At 35.1% G+C, this 19,107-nt stretch overlaps 1 protein-coding gene across 2 annotated transcripts in view; it reads right to left on the bottom strand.

Moving 5' to 3' along the window:
- LOC136842633 (rifampicin phosphotransferase-like) overlaps nt 1-19,107 on the bottom strand; it is a 487,544-nt gene that overhangs the window by 65,111 nt on the left and 403,326 nt on the right. Inside the window, exon 1 of one of the 2 annotated variants that reach the window (XM_067110250.1) lies at nt 10,165-10,367. The exons of the other annotated variant lie outside the window; for it this stretch is intronic. Coding sequence (XP_066966351.1) covers nt 10,165-10,273 — 109 coding nt within the window. The 5' untranslated portion in view covers nt 10,274-10,367. Of the gene's footprint in view, nt 1-10,164; nt 10,368-19,107 lie in introns of those variants that run through there. 2 annotated transcript variants of the gene reach the window in all.

The following is a 19,107-nucleotide window of genomic DNA, read 5'->3' as shown; positions in this document are numbered from 1 at the left end:
AAATCTTTCCCTTCTTGGAGGAATGTTCGGCAATCAGTTATTTATTGTTTTGAATAAATACGGATTGATAAAAGATAGAAATAAATATATATCATTCTAATATATAACCATAAACAATAATTTTATTTTCCTAAATGATGGGAATACTATTCCTTACTGTGTATGATTACATCAGCAAAAGGTATGAATTGACGTGTTGTGTAAGCTGTGAGCACTTTGAGTTACTTGAAGTGCAGTAACTGCCATTTCTTAATTTAATCCATATTTGCATCTAGTGCATTTACCCTCCAAGTGCCTTTCGGAAAAGTTTTCCAAATGTAATGATCTACATTCCTGTAAAGTTTTAATCTAGAATTTTCAGTCATTATCTTCCAGGTAATCAGTACCATGCAATGTGAAAAGAAATTTATCTTCCGTATGCAGTGAAGTTTTTTGCCAATTGACATGATAAGCAATTTCAACCATCAACCACGTTTAGCCACTACTATGCATGCATGGATTCGGGTTCGCTTTCCATCGATTCAGGTTTTCAATGCAGATTTTATCAAGGTAATAAACAATTATATTAATTATTATCATAAATCATGATCAAAATTCACGTAAATTCTGATCTAAAAATTGATGTTATAAGGGATTTATTGTTACAGGTTAATCATACTTCTAGCAGCGCCAGAAGAAAAGGTGAAGTTCAGGTGAAAAATGAGAATAAACCCAGAAAACTGAAGGAAAAGGGACGTAAAAACGAAAATTTAATTTGTTTTATCTGTGTTTGTATGTCTTTACAGGGTAGGGGTTTGATTTTGAGTTATAAACCTTTCTGGGGTGACATAGAGGCCGTGTGCAAAATTTTGTCTGGGTCTGTCAAGCAGTTTGGATCTCTATAGTAGACAAACAAATATATAAACATTCACTTTTATATATATATATATATATATATATATATATATATATATATATATATATATATATATATATATATATATATATATATATATATATATATATATATATATATATATATATATATATATATATATATATGTATATATATATATATATATATAATATATAGCCAAACGTATATATGAGGGTACACGAAAATTATAGCCAAACACTTAAGCCAAGGAGAACATAACCCATTAAAATCACCATGCTCACTTCCCGCAGTACTAAAATAAAAATTGCATACCTGAAGCTTGACCACCATAGTTTCTCTGGTCTTCAGAGTTGTGGCGCTCAATACTTTATCACACTTTATTGTGTGTGTGTGTTTTTTTTTTTTTTTTTCAAATGAAGGACGAGATAATATACGATTACCTTCCTAGATCAGGTAATCATTACCAACTTATTAAGCTGAAACCACTCACTTTCCCTGGAATTTCGTACTAGGTAGGTAAAAAGTGATGTTCCGTGAACACGGTTGCTGCTACAAATGAAATTAACATCAGTGGCGTTTCTTTTTAGCGGCAACAATATAAAGTACAATATTAGGCAAATTAACAATAACTATAATAGCAATAATAGCTCTAACGACAACAATCGCAATAACACAAAACCTGACATGAGCTCCAATACCATATGTAACAATAGCAATAACAATGCGGCCCTAAACCGCGAAACATCTACAGTGCAACAACCTTTCAACAAGAGCAAGCACAGTCCAAAAACATATCTGTTTAGGCAGGTTCTGCAGTTGGGAGCGACCTTGACGAAGGTCAGCGATTTAACCGATGGTAGTCCGGCTCAATTCGATAAAAGTGGCAGCATCCTGTGTTGTTTACACATTGGCCAAGTTAGTCTCGAGGGATAAGATATCTTCCAAAAAAGTAAAATGACAAGAAACCAACTAGAACTGCAGATTCAAAACAGGAAATCACGTAACGGGGCACGTACACAAGGACAATTTACATAAGCGTAGGCGTGAGCTTCGCGAATCCAAGGTCAAAGGAATTTACTAGGCACATTCATCGGTCAGTTTTCCAAGAAGAAAAGCAAACAAAATCACCGTTATTTTCCATCATGAAGAAAATCCTTTAGAAAGCAAGACTATCTCACGTAGAGAACGGTAAACTGATATTAATTTAATTTGAGTATATATGTCTCACACATATACTTAATTTCCATTCGTACGTAAATGCACATGCTTTTTTTGTGCATCCGTATGAATGTGGCTTAGACACACACACACACACACACAAACCAACATGAAGCATATAACTTAATTTACTGAAAAAAACCAGTTACGTTCATCGGACATTCTTTACTTACACTCCCTCAAGAAAATGAAAACCCCCTTACAGCACTGTGCTACTTAAAGGAAGTTAAGGAACACACTATGAAGGCAATAATCAATGCGTTCATATCCATACATATACACATACACATACACGCACACAAACACACACACACACATATATATATATATATATATATATATATATATATATGCGTGTTTGCGATTTTTTTCTTTTTTCACTATATGATTTTTCCCATATAAGGATAGAGCCGTCCGGTTCTCAGAAAATCTTAAAGAATGAGGTTGCTACCCCTATACCCATTTTTTTCTATACCTCGACTGAGGCTGGGTCGACTGGTTGGCGGCAGGCCGGTATCGAACCACAAGCCTTGCAAACACAAGCCCAGCGCTCTACTACTACAGAGTAAAAAAAATCACTGCTCTTGCTGTTATTTGTATAATTTTCTTGATCGTGCGTCAATCCAAATTCTTAATTTCCTACGCCAATCGCGAACATATGAAATATATTTTTCAACTATAGAAGCATTTTCCGATTTGTAGGGTTGGCTCCAGAAGAGGTCAGCCTTCCGGTTCTCTGCAAGTCTTTTAGGAATGAGGTTGCTAGGCCCAAGACCTTCTTACACGCTCACGATACCCATAATCAAGAAATCAGAATTTCGTTTGCAAAGAAATTTCGACAAGGAACAGCAAGAGACCTCATTTTCGAATTACGTGTGTTATGCCTCGTCCCATGGAATCATTCTAGATATCTCGGGATTTATTGCAATATTTGGTGATACTTTTAAATGGGTATTTTTCGTTCGGTTGTCACTGATATCAGCATCATTGCAACCTCATTCATCCATGATAGTAGTTTGTGCGAAAGTGCACGATGCTTGCTTTAATATGTTTGTAGCATTATAAACATTCAATCGTAAACGTAGGTAACACACACAATAATGCAAATAAACCGAAGGGTGAATAATCATAATTATTCCGTGTGAGGGATGTGTTTCAAAGTCTACCGTGAATAATTTAAATGATCCAACGTAATATTTGCAAATCTAAGGAAAAAAAGTCAGTTTTGAATAAATTTTAATACTAAATCAAATAACAGATATTGAATTTTACATACAACTTGATAAAATAAGAAGGAATAAGCTAGGAAGTGGACGCTGATGATTTAAATAGCTTACTCCCGCTGAAAAGTTGGTTTGTTAAGTTCACGAGAGATGATGAATGGGGACCAGGAAACAAATGACGTAAAAAGATGCTGAAAGTCTATAAAAAGTTGAACTGACGCTATCTGTGCTATGAAAATAATAACTTGAACAATGATCCGAGGTATTCCAAGAACAGAGAAATAAAGGAAAATAAATATTACTTTAAGTGGAGGTATGGTGTTAACTACAGTAGAATACCAAAAAGAGTGGAGAAAGCGCGAGAGAAAAACATATTGAAAGGACGCAAAAGGGCTCTAAAAACGGCGGAATAAAATTAAATCAGAATGACTGAAATGAGCGGAATAAAATAAGAGCAGGCTGAGCAGACTGCCTGAAAGGGCGGGATAAAATGAGAGTTGGCTGCTTGATAAGAGTAGGTTGCCTGATAAAGGACGGATATATAAGGTAAGAGCAGTTTGCCTGAATAAGATTAAGGCAGTGTTTGAAAAGAGCAGAATAAGAGTATGCTCCCTGAAAATGGCAAAAAAAAAAAAAAAAATAAAAAAGAAAGAAAAGACTGTTTGAGAAGAGGAGAATGAAATATGAACAGACAGCCAGAAAAAATGGAATGTAATCAGATTAGGCCGTCTGAACAGGGTGGTATAAAATAGGAGTAGGCTGCATGAAAAGGTGCAATGAAATGAAAGGAAGGACACTGCCTCAAAAGGGAAGAATAAGAAAAGAATAATGTAAGCTGCCTGAAAGGGCTGAGCAGATAGCCTGAATATGGCGGAATAAAATAGAGGCAGACTGCATGAAAAAGGAGGAATAAAATATGAGTAGATTGCCTGAAAAGAGTACGTTGAATTAAAAGTAAAATATCTCATATAAAGGGAGAGATAAAATTAGAATGGATTATCTGAAGAGGGTATGAAGAGTAGATATATAGAATAAATATAAAAATGACTAGAATAATTTTATGAATGGAACTGTCGACTCCACACGCGTAATGGCTATTTTAGGCTCTAACGTGAGTGTTGGAGAATGAAATCAGCAAACATGCGACTGGAGAGGGGGACAACGGATGAAGGATAGGGATGAGAAAGGAATGAATTTTGTTCAGTTACCTTAAATTTATCTCTTAATAATATTCATGCGCTTCTATGAAAACTCCTATTTTTATTCAAATTTAATCACCTCTCCCTTATCCCAAACGCGCTAGGTCTTCATTCCACCCGCTCTGTGTGATCGAACTTCTTCTGGCCTGTAATTTAGGACGGACTGATTTAGTGCTTGACACGATTTAGGAACGCAGTAGTGCGAAATTCCAGAGAACCCACTTCAATGGGACGTTTGTGCTGCACATTAATTATAGGATTTCCTGAACGGTTAAGTACCTCACAAACGGCAAAAAGTATTCGTGTGCCAATTCACTGTCATATAAGTAAAAATATTCAAAATTAATTAACAAATACAATACAGAGGTGGATAAAGGGAAAACTTCAACTCAAGTATATGGAATATAATAGACCTTGTGATGAAAGAAAATTTTATCTTATGACGTCAATTCTATCACAAAAAAACTTGAAATTTACCCCAAATATTTCATCTAGTTTTCTGGGTACCATAAAAACTGCTGAGAAGTACGAACTTACAGTGAGGTGTGTTAGTTTCGAGAACATGCGAGTACCTGAATTTCAGACTTTTCATTCGCTACATTCACTTTTTAGAAAAAGAGATTCTAGAATTATCTGGTTTGTCTGCAAACTTTAAACTTCCTTACTTCAGTTTTATATTACTCTAAATATTTATCTAAACAATTCCGTTTATGCACAATTCTAAATCAACATTCGGCAAAATAAAACAATAAGCATATATAAAACTGGCTGTGACATCACGCCTTAGGCACTGAGAAACCAAGGTAACAGAAACCACAAAAAGAGGCTAACCGTAACTCTCTCTCTCTCTCTCTCTCTCTCTCTCTCTCTCTCTCTCTCTCTCTCTCTCTCTCTCTCTCTCCGGTCGATTTGTAATCATTCTCAGAATATGAAACAAATTACGGAGGCTCTATGAAAATAGTTTAATCTCAAGAGAACCAGCCTGGTGAAAAAGAGTGTGTTGTTAATAAAAAAAAATCGCAGCGAATGAAAGTCAATACACACAATTAATATTACTCATACTGTGATGAGGAACCGTGAAATCGGTAATGTGTCTAACTGATAGTGACGCCGACGGAGATGGAGAAAACACTTCGCCAACAGCAATCCTCAATCAGTATTTGTGTCCATTTGGTCAACTTATCATATTTATCTAATCAACCATCTCCAACACTATCGTTGCTCTCCAATCACACTATAAATAATTCTGACTGTTCAAAGACCGTTCACTCGAACACGCTGTGTCGGCTTCTATTTTAAGGGGTCCGAAATCATAAAATAATCATTATGTTTCAATAATTTTAAGAACACACTCTTGTGTGTGTGTATATATATATGTGTGTGTGTGTATGTAAATAAATAAATATATATATATGTATATATATATATATATATATATATATATATATATATATATATATATATATATATATATATGTGTGTGTGTGTGTATACATATATATATATATATATATATATATATATATATATATATATATATATATATATATATGTGTGTGTGTGTGTGTGTGTGTAAGCCACAAGGTCTTTGTAACCTTGCCTGAAACATATTAAACTGAACCATTCACCATCCCAACTACATATTATTACAGAGTAAAAATAAAAATAAAGGTATGTAACTAAGAAGAAATAATAGCAGATGTAACATTAAGCGTAAAATTAAAAGATGCAAATCCACCAGTATGCCTAGCTTACCAACGTATTTCTACGTTATAAAGTTACTTACAAGAATTCACAACAGCATAAATATAAGTTATGCTCTTGTGCATTCTGATAAGCAACTTTATAACGCAGAAATACGTTTGTAAGTTTTGTTTGTTTACAGCTGTCTTTATATATAATCTATTTAGGTATACTGGTGGATTTGCGTCCTTTAATTTTGTGGTTAATGTTTCACATCTGTTATTGTTACATCGTAGTTATGTTTTTGTACTTTATATTCAGATCACTGGCGGATCCAGGTGGAGGGGACCTGGGCACGTGGCCCCCCATGAAAAAATGATAAAATAGTAATACTGAAGGTTTAGATAATAATAATATAAATAAATATAAAATGGGAAAAAATAAAAAATCGATTAAAGAAATCATATATATATATATATATATATATATATATATATATATATATATATGTGTGTGTGTGTGTGTGTGTGTGTGTGTGTGTGTGTGTGTGTGTGTGTGTATAATATGAAAATTGGTGCACCTCCCATGAAATTTTTCTGGGTCCGCTACTGACTCAGATGCACATTCAAAAGCTCTGCCCCCAAAAAATCCAATCGTGCAACTGTTTATACAGGTTTACGAGCAAATAAACCTTCAGCAAAACAGAGAGAACATAAAACCGAGCAGTGCCTGAGTGAGGAATTTCATATAGGCCTACTCGGTTTTTCATGAGTTGAATGTACCAGAAACGTGATTTACGACAAAAATCTAAAACTTATTTCACAAAATATATAAATTCCCACAAAAAAAAACGTATATTCTGGGTCTTTTCATATGATTCACAAACCTGATTTGCTCTCTTTTTAAGTAAACAATAAATTATGTACTTGACAATGATAAAGCTGTTGTGTAATCTCGAAACTTTGACCGAAGTCATTGATTAAAACACCATTATCTCATATCCTACTCATTCTCGCTGGGTGCCAGACGGCTTTCTAGGTGCTTCATCATCATTACTTTCGTCGCGATTTTTACCATTACCACAAAGAATGATGGAAATAAGAAAGATTAAGAACAAAAAAATGAAAATGAAAACGCTTGGGTATATCTTACATTTTCTACATATCATTGAGGAATTTTCAAATTCAGGCATATTAATTGTTTAACAAATATTATTATTATTATTATTATTAACATTAAATTATTACAAGAAAAAGAAAAAAAAGAAAAATAGTTACAGTTTTTCTGTCTAAATGCACAACGGATTTCTGCAAAGAGAGATTTATCTAAACATTTCCTGTCGGGGGCATGATGACAATGCCATTACTGTGCGTATACACACATACAATACATACATACATTTTTATCTGTGACCTGATCATGGACCCAACCCAACAAATAAATATTTATAAGAAATTTTTCTTTCAAACGTCACATGAACTGACATGGCACTAACTGCTGCGTCTAAACATTTTTTTTTTTTTTTTAAATTCCACTGGGCAAAACTTAAGCTTTTAAAGTTTGCGTCAGTTGATTCAACACTGCGGTAATTATGTTATTGGAGGTTAGAGTCTTTTTTGCGATCAATATACCCTAAAATTTTAGGATGTTTTCATTATTTATGACTTTAAACTAATCACAGTCGTTACACTAACAATCGTATCTCAAGTCAAGTTTTGTCGTCCACTGCACTTACGAAATAGTCCACCCTAATCTCTCGTTATCTCCAAGAATTTATTTATATCTTCAAGGATAACCAAGGTAACCCCCTACCCACATCTGAGATCAACGAAAAAGGAATAAAAACAAAACCTCGAGACTCTAATTTTGGGTTTGCAATAAATCGCAACATAACATTCAGAACCCATGATGGATGTCAGTTTCACTGCCGCGGGAGTTGCAACGCAACTGGTGAAGTTTGCAACTTCCCGTACCGCGTAGTTATTTTTTTTTCTGGGTCACTTTCACTGATGACTCTTATGTGAGTGAGTTGGCACTGAATTATGGTTCGCTATACATTTACTTATTTTGAAACACTAAACTTCATAAAAAACTGGCCGTGAGTGTCTTGACTCCAATGATGTTTTTCCGCCATTTATATATTTCACAACGCACATGTGAAATTATAATAAGAAACGCCATCATCCACTTTACATTTTTCCAACGACTATTCTTGCTGAATGACCATACAGCTTTTCTTTAATTATTCATTGTAAATCGACCTCACTCTCGGCAAACTGATTCAGTATTACGTCTTTCATATGAAGACGGACAGATCCGCTCAAACTGAGTTCGGTCACGGCATGATGGCTTCATAGACTGAATCTTATACAGAGGCTGGGGGTTAAGGCATTCAAGACAACACTTCATAAGCAATTAAAAGCAAAAAATACGCATTCCCTTCCTTCCATTGAGTATTATTGTTACTATTATTACTAGTGAGCCCTATCCATACCCTCAAAAGTCCAGATTTTACGGGTGTTACGTAACAGCCCGAACCTCATGGCAAGGATACGTTCATTCTGCAACCTCCTTAAATACGATGGACCAGTAGTATTCGAGGTTAGCCCCCGGCAGGACGACGTGTAAACGTGGAGAGTATTCCCTACAGACCAACTGTGAAACACCCAGGAAAAAATATATGGACATTAATCGTTACATATATCATTATTACTTTGTCACAGTAGGCAAAAATCCTAACAAAACAAGCCGAAAAAGCCATTAACCATTCGCGCAGATTAATGCCGCACAATAAAAACAACACAGTGAAAGAAAATAAACAGGTAAACACAAACATGTGGTAAAATTCTGAAAATAAAGCAGAAAGCCACATGATTTCCAAGATAAAAAGAAAAGTTAAAATTCGGTCCTTTAAATTTACTTACAATCTTAACAAACAGGTAATAATAAAAACAAATCGGAAAACTCATCACCGACCCACAAAGTGTGCTAAATTTCACGAAAATCAGCGAAAATGAGATGACGACTATAACTAATAAGATTAATTAATTACAAAAGCTAAAATGATGCAATTCGACATAGTCAAATTGCCAAAAAAAAAAAAAAAAAATAGCAGTAAATCTGCACAGCTCGAGAACGCTTCCGTAGCGCATACACACACCGCTGGGGTCAATAGCCACGAAGACGAAATAGCCGTTGCAGATCGCTCAGAGCAGTGACACTGCAAGAAGCTGCTGCTTAAGGTGACTCAGGAATTTGAATTATTTATGAATTCTTTATAGTGACGAATTGCTGCTCCAAGGCCAATGAAATGGTCATTAACGTTTCATTTAAAGTTTTGAAGGCACTAATAGATGTTCACAAACGCTGATTTTCATTCATCTCATCTATTTTCATAATGAAATATATAAATTATTTTATAAACATTTGAAACTAATAAAACAACTGGGTTCTGTAACCTAAGTTTCAAACGCTATTTATGGTTTGTTCTCCTCAGTTATGCGTCCGTGCTACCCAGTCACTTCAGTTTGCTTTTCACTGAAAACAAAATAACTGTAAATACTAATGGTTAAAACACAAATCTCGGCGAACTCATAGGCTGATAAAGGAGCCCCAAACATCCTCTGTAAGAAAAACCTCACCTCCGACTGCCCACATTCATCGCATGTGGAAACTAAAACCTCACATTACGGTAACGCGTTTTAATCTTTAAATGCATGAGCCCTAGGTTCCATTTTAATCACGCCCCATTTTCTTGCTTTCACCTGAATATGCTCGTCATGGTTACCCTAGAAATCACCCAAGAATTTCAAGTCTGTGATTCACCTTTTCATTCAATCACAGCAAAGACACGACACTTGCGGCGGGGTATCATATCAGCTGTCTGTCTTAGTAGCCAAATATAAGAAAAACACAGCTTTGCTAGAATGAAAAATTCTTTTGGGATTCATTGTAAAGAAAATACCTTTTGCATCGTAAGAACCATGGAGTCTTTTAGGAGGACTGAAAAACACCAGTCTGCAGAAATGCGCTGCTAAAACTCCGAGAGCGACGTAACAGAGCGTCCACCACATGGCAACTCCGGACGGCTAACTATCTTACCACCAGTCAGTCCAAAACAACGGGACGGAATGCTGAATATGGCTAAGTTGCCTCTGACTGCTAAACTTTCCGCCGCGGACATATCTGGTTCTATCTTTGGGATCTTATCGCATATTCTGATTAGATTATCATCAGGAGAAGTTTCTGTTGAGTTACAGCCCACGATTATCTCGCGAACGTTCACAGTCGCCGCTCTCTTGAGTTTCGTGGCAACTGTTGTCCTCAGAACGGAACGGCGCTCTACACTCAGCATGAAAACATTAAATAAAGACTTTACGGCCATAAATTTTGTTTCTCTCCCTTTATGGTTTGGCCCGTTTACACAGAGTGGACTTTGGGGGATAATAAACCAAATTTGGATTCCTTTAGTCTCCGTCTGCGAGGAAGCTTATATTGACAGACTCAGATGACCTTGAACCAACACGAACTCTTCCTGCGTTTGAGGTCCGAAGGTACGTAGTAATTGGCTTCGGGAGAAATTTCGAACGTTCCTATTTCCAGGAATTTAAACTTCAACCAGTGTTATCATTCTTACAACTGACTTAATTTTGTGGCTATTGAGTAACCGAGGGAAAAAAAACTTTTTATAATGCGATAGCTAATAAACTCTAGCGCATTTCCCATCAGTTGATATCACTATACGGCTATTTCCACTCATTCACTTTTATTTCAGTCGTATGAATGAGAAATATTGCGTTCGATATTAAGGTTATCTTCAGGGTATATTGTTTGACTACATTTTTGAGGGGGACGCAAGAGAACCTACCTGTGGTTGTGGGAAGTCATCCTTGGGGCCTAAAACTCAAAGTCATATTGTAAACACATTTTAACAGCTATGCGTTCATGCAAAGGGAATAATATTTCTTTGGCGGACAAATTTAACATCTTTTACAATTTACACTACCTTCTGAGATGGCAAGGCAAGTATGATTATGAAAAGGGTGGACGATGAAGTTACTACTTGTCAGGTGAAAAGATTATTTCCAGTGAAAGTATTATAAATAATGAATACGCATTACATAATTCTTCACATAAAATAAATATGGCGGTTAGTTAGAATGCAAAAGGATGAAAAACAATAATCCAAGATCATAAATAAACGGGAACGCTAGAGTTTATCAGAGAACCGTTTATACGACTAATCACTGAAATACAATATGATAAATGAGTTACATGGCGATAGAAGAAAACTAATAGCTTAGAAATAAGGATACTGGACCGAGTAAAATCTGAAGATAGGGAGAGATGGTAGACTTATGTTCAAGTATTTACGTTGCGCCAGTTATTATATTTGACAGAGTTCCTAAAGCATAATGACGGGTTGCAGAGCGAGGACGGAGTTTGCGTTCTGAAGATAAAGTATAATACATTCAGCAAACACCTCCAAAAAATTACTCAACTTTTTATTTATTTATTTACTTATTTTTTTACAGATTCACAGTCCGGATCAGTGCCACCGTCATGTCTAAAGTGTCATTTTTGATTTTGGAACGACCTTACTATACAGTTTCATTAATTCTTACCCAAGAATAAATTCTTAAAAATTCCACGCTCGTAACGCTACCAGAATTTGCACCGAGGAGCTCGTGAAAATTTGTTACGTGTCACTAAGGTTAATTCGGTAACAGATTGACGAATAAACAAATGAGAAATCACAATAAAGTAAAAAACATTTCTAAAGATAATGTTTCAGGTGTTAATCAAGTTCGAAGAAAGTAAAAGTAAATACCAATGTATTATGATAAAAAATAATGGAAAGTTTCATTGGATTTCGCGAATTTTTAAAAATATCATCAGGACAAACAAAGCAGCGAATGACAATGCATCCCTAAAAAAGATGAGTAGATTTAGGTGAAATCTGGTGGGACCATTCAGTGGGGCGACTTCCCCTAGAACTAGGATGATATAGTTCTGGTGGAAGTCGATGAAAATTTGAAGTCATCTGTAAGACGAACAGTCGTCAAATCTCCACTGATACTCATACCAAAAGTTAATCCTCGAGAGCGTATGACTAAATGAAAGTGTTCATCAAGTTTCTTATTCCTTTCATCACCTTCCCTCGCTTACAGGTACCCAAGGGGCAAGGTGGCTGATTACAAAAATGGGATCACACAGAGGGAGAGGAGCAAGTTTATTATTAGCGAAGCCGAGGGAATATGTGAGGATGATATACATTAATATGACAATGGGCATGAGATCAGCGCTGACTCAAGCACCAACCGCCAAGTTTCATCCAAATCAATTCTTTGGTTTTTACGTAAATCCTACTCTAACATACAAATCCGACCAAAAAACAGAGCAGCTTCCTTGGCTTAGTAAAAATCAGTGGTAAATGTCATGCAGACAACGCTGAAAAAGTGTCTTGACAACGCTGAATTAAAAAATTCGTGGTTTAATACAAAGCAAACTGGAGTGATGCTTAGGAGAGGGAACTTCGTGTGGGTGGCTCGTGGGAGTTAACACTGGTGAGTCTCCTCATGCAGTCCGTCGAAAGGTTGAAAATAACTGTGACTGATATGCTACTAATATTCTTGAGTTAATCTCAGACGTGGAGGCAGTTATTTGAGTTATAGTGCTACTTTGTATGAAGGCACATATATCTATATCTGTGTATATATATTATATACTGTATATATATATATATATATATATATATATATATATATATATGTGTGTGTGTGTGTGTGTGTGTGTATACATACACATTTATATATACGTATATATGTTTGTATCTGTGTGTATATATATATATATATATATATATATATATATATATATATATATATATATATATATATATATATATATATATATATATATATAATATATATATAGGGCACAAACTTATTTGATTATTTGATCATGGATACGCAGTTCCGGTAGGCTAGGCTACTGTGACGAGGTCTTGAATGGCACATTTTCTTGCTACCGCGACTTTTTACAATCCCGGCCCCCAGTTAACACCTTTCCTCACTAAAGGATATAAAAATTGTTGTGGTCTTGAAATGAATCATTTTTCCTCCTCTGACCTCTGGGGAAAGTGAGAAAATCCACACCAGAGTTTTTAATACAGTTAGCACCCTAACTCAGCGTTAATAACTTGCTTGACATTAACGTTTACTTTTATGCAGCTTATTCTTTATATAATTTTCTGCTAACGCCCTTTAAATATAAATTTTTATTCCATATTTCTATGGTCATTTTGTCATATACTGTTCTCATTTCTCTATACACTACCGTTCCCGTCAGTTCTTTTGTTATTCACAGTTCCTTTTTCATTTTTGTACATCTGGGAATGAATATGCAGCACGAGTAGTGGCAATTCTCATCCCAGTGTCCTGTCGCATTCAGCCCTTTCCATTTTTCTTAAAACGCCGAATTGGTGCTGGAGGCTGATGGGCTGACTACGATAGCCTCTAATTCAAGTCTTTTCTTTGTGTTAGGGTCCCCTTATATAGCGTCTGTGTTGGTCATAGTCAAGTAGTTTTTGTTGGTCTTTGCGAGTTGTTTTCTTGTAATCCTCGTATTCGTCCTGAACCTTTCAGTTTCCTGCTGCAAGTAGTGTGTTCTACTTCTAATCAATTCCATGTCTTCTCCCTTCGTAGGGATGGTTCACATTTCTTCATGTTTCTCCTTCACTTCCAAAATTCGTGTATGATGGTTACTCGTAAGCCCAGTAAAACACCTGGTTTACAAGCGTGAAGTCTAGGCTTAGATTTCCAAGCGAACAAAGACCGTTTAAGACACATTCCGTTAATTCCTATTGTTCCTCTGTTAACCTAGACAGTTAACAGAAACATGGTTGGCTGGTGAAAAAAGCGATGAGTTCAGCCAAGGCCCAGAGAATACAGATCAACTCATGCGTAGCTAAATTTGGAGCAACTTTTTTGACCTAAGAGCGGACCACCATTCACTACCTACCTAGTCTTGCCAAAAGTTCATTTGGTCCAGCATTCAATAGCCAGCCCTATCAAAAGTTCATTGTCTTTTACTTGATGGCTAATAATATCATTGTTGTTTCGCAAAAACGAGGATAATTACAGATTTTGATATCTCTGGCATTTCAAGATGATAACACTATTTCATAAAAGAAATACGACAAGATTTTTAAAAAAGTATATGAAAGTAACATACGAACTTTTTGTCATATATCCTGTGTACATATATGGAATGAATCGTAAACAACTTCCATATATACATACAAATACATTAAATTGTAAAATAATATTTAAAAAAGAGTAATACATTAATATTGGTAAAATAGCAATATAAATTCAGCCATGAATACGCGCTCGCTTGGATGCCACCAGGGTCTAGATAGAGTCGATTTGGATTGTGGATGCCACCCAACATTTTGTATCAGACATACACAGCTTTCGTTCTATCCCGTATTTTTTACAGGCCTGGAAAAGATGCTACCTGTTATTTAATTAAATATAATTTTTGTTTAAATACTGAAAGCAAAATCTGCTTTACTGCAGCCGCAGTACAATGGATATTTTGTGGTGCTTAACTGAAACTGGGGATTGGTGATGATGCCATGTTCTCACTTACCGCAAAAAGAAATATATATATATATATATATATATATATATATATATTCAGCCAAGTTCTGTTGAGTCTGCATGAAAATGTTCAAAATATTTTAATTATGGTCGAAGATTAAAGAAATCAAACCAGAGACCAACGGCCATGGTTTAATAAATGCATAATTGTTGTTTTACTTGTTCGTTTTCTCTACGTATATTTAAACACATAATTCAGTGACTGGAATCTGCAATGAATATCGATATAATCCACGAATATCCAACTACCCGACAGCGTTTTACATCTTGATTTGTGCCTTTCATAAAAGAACCGCTGACACTGCTCCTCGTTTGATTCTTGTCATATATTTAGATTTGGCTGGGACAGTAGTTCTCAACATGTTATGTTAGAATGACAACATAATAATTACTTTTGCATTATCGGTGTTAAAAGAATCTTGCCAACTGAAGAGGTGGATCACTTTGATTTTCTCGTCTTCGTTTTAAGTAAACATGGGATTAATATTTCGTTTATTTTCTCTTTCAGTAAGATAAAACTTGGGATTATCGAATATATTTCAACTGTCAACTACAATGTTTGTAAATATATGGGCAGGTAAGCACCTGCGTTAAGTCAAATCAGGGGTCCTGTGGCATCACAACTTGGGACGCTGATGGTTTGATCCGACAGTGTCGTCCTTTAGGCCTAACAACCTCAACCCAAAAGACTAACTGGTAACAGGAAGGCCTGAAGTCTCTCTCTCTCTCTCTCTCTCTCTCTCTCTCTCTCTCTCTCTCTCTCTCTCTCTCTCTCTCTCTCTCTCTCTCTCTCTCTCTCTCTCTCCGGGGGAAAAAGAATAGTTGGAAGCTCTACCTGATGGATGCCATAGTAAAAAGAGTGGCTGGAGATACATCTGATCATATTTGGCTGAAGCAAAATTTAAGATAGACAGAAGTTTAAGCTGAAGAACAGGTTGATAAAATGTGGCCGTGAAGGTCATTAAGACATGGGAGTTTGATGAAGGACAGAAGAAGGGCAGGAAGAGAAACTGAGCTATTCATTAATTAAAAATGGCAAGGTTATGTTTTGTTGTCAACTGAGCCAAACTTAGCAACACTCCTTAAAGTCTGTACACTTACACATTCATAGACTAATATTCACATCCTTATCAACACTACTTTTATGAAATCAGAATCTAATACTTTTTTTTTTTTTTTTTTTGCGCCTGCCGAAATAATAACACGATTATTATCTCTAACATGAAGAAACGCTGCACTGTCATCTGGTGTATATCTCATACATTTTTGTTGTTGTTCGTTTCCCTTTTCCAGAGATTTACCAGCTTGACCAACGTCCATAAAGTCTTCCTTAATAACATAACACGTGCAGGGAATGTTGCAAAGATATATTTCTTTGCCACAGCTGGGACAGTATCAATGACCATTATCCCCTTATGAACCCGCGGAAGAAACCCAGAACATAAATGATACAAAACGCAACGTAGTAAACGTTAAAACTGTTAATGCACAGCAGAAATAATAAGAATACTGTAATACATATAGCAATAACATTAATGGTAACAGTATTAATAATGCATAAGATATAATGGTTAAAATGTTAGCAATAAAACTGATAACAATAACTATTAAAATTATAATGGTGACAGTAGCTTTAACAATGTCAGCAATAATGAACATGATAGTAGTTACTGTCATGAGTAACAATAATAACAATGTTAGATGAATGTATATACCTCTAAGTAAAAGTGACAAAGTTAATATTTTTAGCACCGATGGTAACTGTGGGAGGAAAGAAAAATAAAAAAAAATACCAACAGAAGCAAACTTATTATCTAATCCCCCAAAATAAATAGACCTCCCAGAAAGAATGAATGCCGAGTAAAAGCCAACAGCAGCTGGGCTACCCCCACCATCGCCCTGTAGCCTGCCTGTCATTCCAAACATCCTTGGCGAACAGCAAAACAACAATGCAAAAGAAGTACGCTAAGAAGTGCGCTAAAATAGTTCCCTGAGAGATACGCGATACCTGTCGTCGCAGGAAAGCGGAAATGGTATAAGAAATATGAAAATTCAAGCATGATACTTATAGAAAAATAGTTATTCTTCACATCCACCAGTGGCGTAGCTGTTGTGGTGGCAAATGGCGGGAGTTTGCCTGATGAATTTTTTTTGAAAAATGAGAAACTTTTGAAATCTGGGGATCACTACATTGCATATGAAGCAGTCTTTTCCCCCGAATTGCGATATGGCATCTACAGTATCTTTGCATAAAATCAATTTTCCCCATTTAGAAAAGAATACACACACACACACACACACACATATATATATATATATATATATATATAATATATATATATATATATATAATATATATATATATATATATATATATATATATATATATATATATATATATATATATATATATATACACACACATACATTCGTTCATGTGTATGATATCAACTAGTGTTTCTACTAAACATTATGACCTGCAGAAAATGAAGACAGCTGAAACAAGTGAAGACAGACGAGTTTTTTGAACCGCACACAACAGATCTACTTAAGAGTTCGCTTACAGATGTTCTGATTTTGATCAAACTATTCAAAATAATATTCTCATGTTTGTTCCCCATACACTTGAGTGGAGTCGGGAAGTTTAAACAGCTAAGCGAAAGGTATTCTAAACATGTTAACGCAAATCTCGCAATTGCTAAGGACAAGCAACTGTCCTAGCCGATGCAAGACAGGAATTTCTAGCAGAAATCACTACCTTTGCTATACAAGGCATCTAAGCTCTTTATTAAAAGAAACAGCTAAGATGCCTTATCCAGACCTGAGTCTTGTACAGGATTTTGGGCCCTGCTTGTACCCAGGACCCACTAAGACAGGTAGGCCACACGACTTCACACGAGCTGCTCATCGCAGGCAGGACCCAATATAAGTGGGTACTGGCTCGTCTTTATACATACATCCTTCTTCGTCTTTATATTAATATTTGCAGTTTTTTTAATCTTCTTTTAATGGTAGTCTAAAAGTAATCTCATTATTCATCAGTGTTAGTTATACTGTTAAAAAATACAGCCTCACATGTCAAAACTGTTAGTTAATTTTTCCATCGATAGACGAAGGTAAGTACTTCAAGTTTTCTCTATCTATCTTTTTACTTTTTTAAAGGATATGTCAGACAAACATGACAAACTGTAATAAAGACTGCTCAGAATACCTCAAACATTCAAACTGAAAAGAAATTTATTCTCAAATATAAATACACACACATACATTATATATAATTTATATATATATATATATATATATATATATATATATATTATATAATGATATGTATATAAATATATATATATATATATATATATATATATATATATATATATATATATATATATATATATATATATACACACACACACACACACATAGTGCTAAATATTTAACTGTCTTTGGTTTACAATCTGTAAATTATGGTTCAAGGCCCAAAGTTAAGTAATCGACCCGGGTGATTTATACGTAGCCTACTGTTTTCACTGGATTATTATTCGCAAGTGTCCCATCAACAGAAATGTTTTAAAGCAGATGGGGAATATCTAAAAGTTTTTAGTAGCCTACGTGCTAGTACATGTATACTTTGTCTTATGTGTCTCTATCATTGTTGACATAAGAAGTCTAATTTGCCGCTCTCGGTGCATCGTTTAATGCAAAATCAGAATGTTTAAATTCCTTGCCTATACAGTATTCATAATTAACAAATTTCATCATTATTTTATTCACAGCTACAGACACACGATGCTGTTAAAACACTGATGTGAGCACTGTTTTCTAACTTTTCAATTGAAGTGGCTCGAACAAAAATGTGCATATATGAAAATACTGGTAAGGTTTGTTTATACAATACACTAAATTTAACCTCATTCTAACTTGTGTGTGTAAAGAAAGACAAATTGGGTAGGCTGAAGTAATTTTCCATCTCCAAATTAAATTTTGTTGATGGCACCAAATCTCATGATGAATTCTAACGTTTACCTGTCTGTTTCCATACCAAATATATATTAAGCAGTCGATATATCTAAATCATTTTATACTTTCTGGAGCAACGTTGTTTATGTTCTGCTCAACGTGGAATTTATTGCGAGGATAACATTCAGCGACATTATTTCGGGAGTCCCTCTGCTTCGTCTTTTCAAAGACCATCCATGATCTTAACATTACATGAATATAAATTTTCAAAAACTTCATGA

This window comes from Macrobrachium rosenbergii, chromosome 10 (assembly GCF_040412425.1).
Source record: "Macrobrachium rosenbergii isolate ZJJX-2024 chromosome 10, ASM4041242v1, whole genome shotgun sequence".
Classification (NCBI taxonomy): domain Eukaryota; kingdom Metazoa; phylum Arthropoda; class Malacostraca; order Decapoda; family Palaemonidae; genus Macrobrachium; species Macrobrachium rosenbergii.
Note: the sequence above shows the minus strand (reverse complement) of the source record. Positions and strands in the feature narration are given on the sequence as shown.